Source organism: Phalaenopsis equestris, unplaced genomic scaffold, assembly GCF_001263595.1.
Source record: "Phalaenopsis equestris unplaced genomic scaffold, ASM126359v1 Scaffold000002, whole genome shotgun sequence".
Taxonomy (NCBI): domain Eukaryota; kingdom Viridiplantae; phylum Streptophyta; class Magnoliopsida; order Asparagales; family Orchidaceae; genus Phalaenopsis; species Phalaenopsis equestris.
The window spans coordinates 48,784,558-48,794,517 of NW_018164444.1; the positions used below are offsets into that span (position 1 = coordinate 48,784,558).

Sequence of the window (9,960 nt, forward strand, 5' to 3'; positions counted from 1 at the left end):
AAATTTCTCAAATCCCTGCAAAAGAATTATAATACAATATAAATTCTCTCAACCAAATTGCGCGTTAACTAAAGAAGATATTAAAATAGTTTAATAAATATGAGTGAAAGAAGGCTCCTCTTATAGTAAAACTTGGAGTTTTGATGTATCGCTACAATCATCTAATGATAACTATTGAATAGTGAACTTTGAGAGTCATGTGATGTAGTGTGAGGAACTTGGTTATACTACGTAACTGAAAAAAGGGGCTTCAAATATTTTTGGTTGATAAATGCTAGAAAGTATTGAACAAAATTTGATGAAAAAGTTGGAACTCATGAAATGAAGGACAGTTGGTCTAGTTCTTATATTGATAGGAGGTGAGGAATCTCCAATAAGGATTAACCTTAGGCGTCCGATCCAAGATGGGATAGCTTAGATTTTTAATAGATGAATGGTTTTCTTTGTAGTTCTGTCATGATCATCCATTTAACTAAACTGTAATTGACAATTGTGAGTTCGTCTCCTACCACTAGCCTTAAACCACATGCATCCATGGAAAGCTCTATGATCCGTGCAATCTATCAACCAAGATTCAAATCTTATCCACCAAATTCAATCGAGAACCTAATCCAAACTTATTATGCAACTAATTTAAGTTAGGATTGTAATATAATTCATAAACGACGAACACGAATTTACATTAAAGGATAATTTCATAGGCATCTTGATGTAGTGGATAATTGTTTTAATAGTTGATTTCATGGATTTTTCGAAGCACAATGAATGTTGCTTCTTTAGGTTCTAAAGCTTTTAAAATAATGCACCCTTCAAGGTCATTTAGATAAGAGAATACTTTATATGTACCATTTAGCTTCTTGAGATCTTTATAAGCCTTTATGAGAACTTTTTGTAAGGGCTCTATTTAAGATTAAGTAGCTGTTTGGAGTTTTCAAATTTGGTATGCTTATGAAGTTTTTATAATAAGTGAATGCATTATATGCTATTTATCTTAATGGGGTCCATATGTTATAGAGCCCTAATGGGGCCTTTTTTGTAAGAATCCTATTCATCATTAAGTACCATCAAGGGCTTCCATGTTGGCGTGTTTTATTTGATTCCTTAGATAAGTATACACTATTATTATAGAGACCCCACTAAGGATTTTAAATGAAAAATTTGTCCATTAATAAGTAACCTCTAAGGATTCTAAATTAGAAATCTCTTTATATTCATTTAGATAAGAAGAATTTCATCTACATTAATGTCTACATAAGGTTCACATGATGATGGGCCCTCTTGAGATATATATGATTCCTTAAAAGCTTCTTATGGAATTTATCCTACATAAAAGAAGCTTTAGATAATTAGTAAGTTGTTGAAATCACCTCTATAATTTAATATGACCTTAAATAAAACTATATGGCCCATAATTGTTAATATCAGGAATTATCACCTTGACATTCTTAACACAACTAATGCAAATTGAGGCTACCATGATGCACCAGTGGTTATTAGATGAAAGGAGTTGTTGCACTATGGAAATGGAGTATAAGTGAAAGTCCTAAAAATTAACATTTATCTGAGGCGCTCCTTCAGTAGATCTTGTAGCTTGTATAATCTATATAAGAATATACTATAACTTAAATAATAACTTATTCTATAATCCTATGTTTAAAGTTCTTATAAAATTTATAAAAATTCTTTTTATAGCAGTTAGATATGATTCATTAGAATTAGCCTAAAATTTAGTATAAAGTTCAATAGCAAACATAATATATGTATGATGGCTATCAAATATAGTGCAGATCCTATCTTTCTCTATAAAGCATGAAGTCTATTGCATTTAACCTTATATTTTTATCTGACTTTGTCACTATACTCATAGAGAAATAATGAAATTAATTTTTGTAGACTATTTTTGTTAATAAAAATCATAAATATACTTAAATTAGAGATGAAAATATTATAATACTCTTTTGTTCTACTTATAAATCCAAGAAGTAGGTGGTATTTTTTATTAAGCTTTTCTTAAACTCTTTATATAATGATTTTAAACTCAGAACACTATGAATCTTTGGTGACTCCAAAAAAATATCATTATATATATTTGAGTCACAAGCACATCTTCTCCAATTCTCTTAATGAATAATTGTTGTATCTAGCTTATCTTTAATTAATTGTAGACTAGTTAAAAATATACTCAAACTCTCATATGAATCTCTTAGAGCTTGTTTTAATTATAAAGTGCCATTTTTTAACATTTATGTGATCTAAATACATATGATTTACAAATGTTAATAGTTGTTGTACTTAAACATCTTCCTTTATAATACTATTAAAAATACATTTTCTTACATTCATCTAATATAGTTTAAATTTCTTAATATATAGAAATGACAGTAATATTCTAAAAAGTTTTAATCTAACTATATAAGCACAATCATATTTAAATTTTATTTTTTCAATATGACTATACATGTATGCTACCTCATATTGATTACTACGTTCAGGCACTAACTCTCAAGCACATACTTAATCAGCTAATTTAACTCTTTTTTTTCACTATTATTACTCAAAATGCATTTGTGAAATTTCCATTTGTTCAAGTTTGTTTAATATGAGACAAAAATGTTGATCAACCTCTTCTCTAATTACACTCTTAGTACTAACATCATATGAAGGATTTTCTATAATATATTCTTGAAGGTGAAATGGGATACTTCTACTCCATAAAATTCTTTGGTGCTAATGAGTCCTCCTAAGTAGCCACTAGCTGACCTTGACTTACGTTTTCCAATGCATCAAATCTTTCAACATCCTTGTCTTTCATCATGGATAACATTTGATTATGATCACCAAAAGTTATATGTATAAAATTTTCTACCATCAAACTCTTCTTATAGAAAAATTTTAGGCCTTGTTATAGTTTTACCAATTAAAAATATTTATTCGCCTAATGTAATATAAAATTTTGTTGATTATTTTTTAATATAAAATACTTACATTCAAATATAGGAAAAATGTGATACAATAGGCTTTTTCCCTTTCAACATTTTATAGGGTGTTTTCTTAATGACTTATTTAATATTTATTCTATTAATTACATAATATGTCAAATGTATTGCTTCAACACTAAGATACTTAATTAGGTGAAATCCACTTAGAATTATTCTGGTCATGGCTAATAAGCTCCTATGCTTCTTTTTTAACATTTAGTTGTAATATTCTAAGGGTAGATAAACTAAATCTAATGCCAATTTCATTATAATATATCTGAAAATTGTCATGATCACAAACTCTCCTCCATAATCACTCTAAATGGCCATAATATACTGATTCTCTTTCATTCTGAATCCACATCTTAAATTTTTTAGATATTCTATCAAAGGAATGCTTTGTATAAATATAGAACAAACACTTCAATGACTAAAAAATATCATATCAATTCTCTTAATTAATTAAATGCTCAATTATTTATAAATATGCTAAACACTTCATATTATCTTTGAAGAAAATTATCATTTTATTTATCATTTATTTTTCATGGTTAAATTTTTCTCATGTAAAATAGAATAGAGGTAATATATTTCCACTTAAAACATAAGCACGTTTCTATTAAAAAAATGTATTGATTAATTGCTACTTATATAAAGTCAATATATGTGTTTTCATTCACAAGGTTTTCATGATGATAAAAGAGACTTACAAGCAAACTTAGAAAATGTGTCATCCAAAATTTTTTTACAAAGCCAAGCGAAATAAATAAGTGTATGTGAAAAAAATGGAAAAACTTCAAATTAGGATATTAATTTTTTTATTTGATTAAAGTTAAAAATTAGGTCAAATGTATGTCAAAGTGCAACCTTGGTAAGAGTTGATGTTTAGTGTTACTATTGAGCCATTATGACTAAATTTATAACATTTTAAATGCATAATTATTTTATAAAAAATTCATTTATATATATATATATATATATATATATATATAATTGAATTTTTTATAAAATAATTATGCATTTAAAATGTTATATATCTATTTATAAAACAAATGCAATTATCCTCACCTAATATTTGTCCCCCCCAGACCCCCCACCTCACCCCCCACCACGTTTACAATTATTTCTCTATCAAACTACTTACTACCCCACACACGAAAAAACTAGCTTCTTCCCATCTCCCAAAGCGCAAAACCATACCAAAACCTCAGGCATTCCCTCTCCCTTTAATCCATCTTTCCATGGATTAGAACACAAAATGCTTGCACTGCACTTCAGTGCTCCTCATGATGAAAGCTCCTTCTACACATTTTTTCCTTCCTTGGACATCTTCTAGTTCTTGGAGGACAGATAAATGGATTCTCGTGGGTTTTTGGGTATGAAAGTGTTGGTGGGCTCATCTCCTTGTAGCTTCTCGCCTCCTCTAGCCTCCTCGGACCTAGAATCAATCCGTAAAGGGGGCCTCCTTAGCTCTCATTTTCACAAGCAGGGGAAGTCTTGTAGAGCTGAAGAAGATGATCAGAGATCCCCAAAGATTGCCAGATCCATTTCCTTCTCTTCAGCCTCAAATGGAGAGCAAATGCTTAGCTTTTCTTCGTCCAAGTCATCATCTTTGGGTTACAGCTGCAACAAGACGTCACCTTTAGCTACATTACCATCATCTTCAGCTCCTTCCCCTCAACTTTGGAACGCAGGTAAAACTCACTATATTCATTTCTTTTACATGTTTTTGAAGGCAAACCTTGACTAGTAGGATGTGCAAGATGAAGTTTTGGGGGTTCCTGTTTTTAGGATGCTGAACCATTTGATTCCAAGTTTTGATTGGATGGAGTCGTTTCATAGCATTCCATTAATCTTTAGTTTTAGTCTTGTCAAGAAGAAAGTTGGTACCTTTTCTTTCCTCTTTTCCCTATTTCCCTTGTCCCGCCTTCAAAATAGAGCATTATTCCAACCAAAGCATTAGTAAATGACAAAGAAGCTATTAATGATAGGCAGATGAGAGAACAACACGATTCTTTTAAAAGAAAAGCTGCATTTTGAAGTAACAGTTTGCTACTGTAGTTCTCTTGTGAGGACAAGGAATCCATTTTTAACTTATTCTACTGATGAACGCATTTGAAGTTTCAGGCATGCTATGGAAATATTTCCAGCTTTTCGAGATTGCTTTTCTACAAGAATGGTGTTTTTTTTTTTTTTTTTTTTTTTTTTTTTTTTTTGAGCTTTCTTATGAGTATTTTGTTATTTTTTTCTTTCTCTCCTAATGCAGACCTGAACTCTGGAGACCTCAATGTGAAGATGCAGCGAGCTTTAAGAGGGCCAATGGGGGCCTTCACTCTTTCCCAACGAATGGAACTGAAGCAACAAATGTTATTATATAACTACATTTGGGCAAATGTTCCCATTCCAACAAATCTGCTTAGCTCATTAATGAGAGGCCTCAATCCTGCTTGGTTCTCTGCATGCTCATCTGGATCTCTTAGACCTAATGCAGGTGAGTTCACTCACTGATCTTCCTACTTTCTTTTTCATTTTTTTTTTCCTTACATTAGAATGTTTCATCTTTTCTTTTCTGCTTTTGGCCTACAAATATATTTATGTGAAAATACCAAATGATTGACTTTCACAGAAAGGTTTGGAATGAAAATTGGTTTGACCACTACCATATAAAATCAAACTTAGGTCTCCCTTTGATTCATTCTCCCTAACAATACTTTGTTTGGAGCTTTGCATGTTCTGGCATGAAATAAATTACTGCATACTTTTTGCTTATGTATTTTATTCATATATTACGGATTCATCCCTCATTATTGCCTCAAGTGAAGATTATATGTTGCGGTTAAATGTGGGTTCATATTTACAGCTACTATTTCATATAGAGACATCCCATGTGCTATGCTTGGTGGGCAGTTACTTCATAAGATCTTCTCTTTTGATTATTGCAGCCTGGTGGGGATATTTCCATCCTGGTTATGTGGGGAATGCTGATCCAGAGCCTGGTAGATGCCGCCGGACTGACGGCAAGAAATGGCGCTGCTCAAGAGATGCTGTTCCTGACCAGAAATACTGTGAGAGACACATAAATAGAGGCCGCCACCGTTCAAGAAAGCCTGTGGAAGGCCAAGGTGACCATGCCAAGAGAGCCATTTCCGGTGTCACCAACCCAACTTCGGTTTCACCTGTTACTTCAGGAATCTCACAGGGTACTGCTAATGCTTCTTCGTCTCAGTTCTGGTGAGTAAATGGAGTTCTGGTTCATCTTTAAGAAATTTGTAGTCTTATGGTGATTTAGCTTTAATTGTAGACGAGGTTTTGAGTTTTAATTATTGTACTTTTTCGTGATAGATAAGTAGGGGGTGGCGCTTAATGTTTTTAGTTTCGGTAAGGTTCATGGTTCAAACTTGAAAAGTCAGCCTTTTGATGAAGCTTTTCGATGAATGCTGTTGATAAAAAGTGTAATTAATTCTTGGAAAGCTTATTGCTTATCGAGGTATTAAATGTTTATGTAAAAAAATTAATTGTGTTAGGTTAGGCAGACAAATTACAGAGTAAGAGGACAAGGCAAATACTCAAATTTAGAAATATTTAACATTGAGCTTTTGGTCTTCCCATCCTGGCGCTACTTGTATCCAAACATCCTGATGCAATTTTTTTTCCCTATAAATTATTCCTTGAACCAAACAAAAATGGAATTGAAATTGGAATATATGCTGATGATTAATATTCCATAAGTTACTGAACTGGACAATTTTATTTTTAGAGTAAACTAAAATTTCATTCTGTTTCACAAGATATCTTGTTTGCCATAAAAAAAAAAATATGTTTACATCTAATGATGCAAAATCATCATTATATCAATTATTTGGGGTCTGGATTATGAATGAATTCTCTCTTCATATTTTTATGTACGTAGCACACAATTCTTATGTATTCACATATCCCACAAAGTTTCATATTTACATACATTGCTCTTTGGTGTTTTAAACCTATGCATGAAAATTTGTATTTCACTTTTAAAAAGTGGCAGTAGTGCTATTTTTGATGTGATATTAAAGATTTGCATGCGATGTGTGTGATAAGTAAATATATAGGAATTGTATGCTATGTATGTAAATGCCCTTTTCTCAATTGCTGCCAATAGAAGTATTATATATGCTTTATTTTACTCCTTAATGATGCATCCTCTACAATCACCCATGTTCAGTTTTGTTAACTTTCTTCATATTTTTCCAACATCTAAAGGTTGCCGGCTGGTGGGAATACTACAAATGACCATAAAGACGCTGCTCGAGATCTCCCTATTCTAACTTCAACTGCTAAGCCTTACAACACACTGTTTACAACCTCAAAAAATTACGACCCTCTAAGTGAAACTTCATCTCTAAAACTAAACTCTTGTAGTCCCTTCAAGAGCCATCTCAGGGGCTCATTTTTGGCTAACAATAGCTTAGTTACACCCCTAGATCTCCATGACCAGCAGAGCCAGCAACCACACGGTCTAGACCATTTTATCAACAACTGGCCCCCATGTCGGCCCGAAAGTTCTAACCTCATTTGGCCTGTTGTGGAGGAAACACAAGCTGAGAGAACCCAGCTCGCCATGCCATTCCACCTTGCTTCATCAGATTTCTCATCTTCCACTTCTTCACCAGCTCCTGAGAGACTTTCACCGCTTCATATGGGGCTTGGTCTTATGGGTGTTCAGAATGAACGAAACTCAGTGATGAAGTGGAGAGCAACCTCCATGGGTGGGCCTCTAGGGGAGGTCCTGACCAGCACAAGTAGCACCCCGGTGGATGAGAACAAGAACTTTCTTAGCCTGATTAATGAAGGCTGGGATCTGACGCCTCAGTTAGCTTCATCCACTAACAATGTGATACAGTCTGCTACTGTCAGCTCGGTGTCCAGCGGCTCTGCAAATGATGTCAAGGTTGAGAAGACCGCCAATGAAGGTTTAAGCTGTCTTTTTGGATCGAACCATGTAAACTCCTTAAACTTGCCTTCATTTGTAAGCATTTGAATGAGATAAAACAGCTTGAAGCGGAGGAAGATTGGAGGCAAGAACTCAAGGAGGAGAAGACAATCATCACTTTGTTGAAAAGTAGAGATGTCTACATTTCTTCAACTATCTTAGCATATGGACTGATGTGTTTCTTTGGTTTCTTATCTATCTTGCGAACTTATACATTATTTATGGTTTTTTTTAATATGCTGGAATTTCTGTGCTTGTGCTGGCAGTTGATTTGATTTGGTTAACAGTGTATTTGGCTTATGATGATATATAATCTGTATGGTGTGGTATGAGCGAGTTTTTTATATTTATTTTTGCAAAATGAGTTATAATGTTGTATTTGACCAACTTCAGTGCATGGATTTGGGTGTACTGGAACATCTGCCAAAATTATTCTTCATGTAAGACTTGAGCATCATGATTGTACTATGAAATCATTTGTCATGATAACCTTGCTTTTATTCTACAATGTTTTTTTGATCATTTTTGTTTGAATTTTGGAAGGATTGGCTCTGTTCGTCTTTGTATTATTCAGAAAAAAAAAAAAAGAATGTCTTTTTTTTTTTATTTGAAGTGCTCAAACTGTCATAATCTACAGGAGAGGTGTATAGTAGTGATAATTGCCATGCTGTAAAGTCTGCCATGGTGGTGCTGATTGCTGCCTGTACAGGTAGCCCTTTTTTGTTCTCAAAGGCGTAGTCCTCACTTTTGGGCTGTGTATACGGGTCTTTGTTCCTTTTTGCTTGTAATCAGCTCACATTTTTGAGAGGGAGAAGAGAAATAGGAATCCTAAGATGGTAAACTTTAAAACAAAAACATGCAAGATATTTTTCTTTTCATTGTCATGTAATATGGTATATGGCGCAGTAGCAGAAATATTAGGAATCACTCCACAGAAGTTGTTCCAGTGTCCAAAATATGAGAAATATTTGCATACGGAGGACAGACGCACGTAGCTCTGCATGCATACTCCGTTAACTCCGTGATACCCTCATAATAACCTATGAATAACATCGAATTAGAACCTGCGAAGGTTATTGGAAGATTATTAAGATTATATGTTATTAAAATTAATACCTTAATAACCTCGTAATAATCTTCTAATAATTCAGAAGCAGAGGTTATTGAAAAGTTATTATGCATGCAATTCTGTGCGCGCGGGCCGTACGCAAATATTTTCTCCAAAATGTTTACTAAAAAATAGTAGGATATTTTTTTGTAAAAAATTACTAGAAATGATGAGAAAGGGAATTAGGCAAATATTTAAATGTAACATTTGAATAGAATCAGATATTAATAAGGGGAATAGATTTGATTTTGTTTGTTAACCCTTCAAAGCTTTGAGTCTACCATTGTATTTTATTCTTAATGGAAGTGATATTAAAGGATGTTGGACTTATTAATGAGGAAGGCTAGCGATTAATGGAGCTATAGAGCTAGATCCATTGGCGAGCTTCAACTTGCTCGACTTTTTTCATTCTTTTGAGAAATTATTAGTTGTGTTACATTAGGGCCCTAAAGTGTGAAAGATGAGAATGCACAATTTTGTAATTTCTGCGCATTTCACCTGATTGGAATATATATTCTTTTTATATATTCTTATCAAATGAAGTATACATAGTAAAACACCTAAAAATCATAAGAAATATTGATTCTTAAAGTAACAATAGATAGGAGGTTGATGGAAATTTATTTATATGGAAGTGTTTTTGTTGTCGCAAGAACATATGGGTTGAAGATATCATAACCGATAGAGAGAATTTCTTAGTTATTTTTCTGGTTTATTCTATCAATCTAAGAACCTAAATAAAGTATGTTACTTAAGATGCTCTACATAGTGTTGCAATGGCTTTCTCTAGCAAATTTGATGCGTGCAAGAAGATTATATTAGAGTCTTGAGAGTATAGTATTATTAGGGTTATAAAACCTTTAATTACTCGGTATAGGTGTGGTCTCCTCTTTCCTAGGGGAATT

General features: G+C 32.9%; 1 protein-coding gene across 1 annotated transcript; it reads left to right on the plus strand.

Moving 5' to 3' along the window:
- The first annotated feature begins 4,097 nt into the window (after positions 1-4,097).
- LOC110018686 (growth-regulating factor 6-like) lies at positions 4,098-8,382 on the plus strand. The gene is made up of 4 exons (XM_020716090.1): positions 4,098-4,672; positions 5,245-5,469; positions 5,921-6,209; positions 7,218-8,382. The coding sequence occupies exons 1-4, from the start codon at positions 4,333-4,335 to the stop codon at positions 7,993-7,995; spliced, it is 1,632 nt and encodes a 543-aa protein (XP_020571749.1). The 5' UTR covers positions 4,098-4,332; the 3' UTR covers positions 7,996-8,382.
- The last annotated feature ends 1,578 nt before the right edge of the window (positions 8,383-9,960 follow it).

Excerpts from the sequence above, each read along its gene's own strand:
- LOC110018686 (XM_020716090.1), top strand. The coding sequence starts at position 4,333 with ATGGATTCTCGTGGGTTTTTGGGTATGAAAGTGTTGGTGGGCTCATCT. Across the intron at positions 4,673-5,244 it reads CCCTCAACTTTGGAACGCAG|ACCTGAACTCTGGAGACCTC; the intron begins GTAAAACTCACT and ends CTCCTAATGCAG. Across the intron at positions 5,470-5,920 it reads ATCTCTTAGACCTAATGCAG|CCTGGTGGGGATATTTCCAT; the intron begins GTGAGTTCACTC and ends TGATTATTGCAG.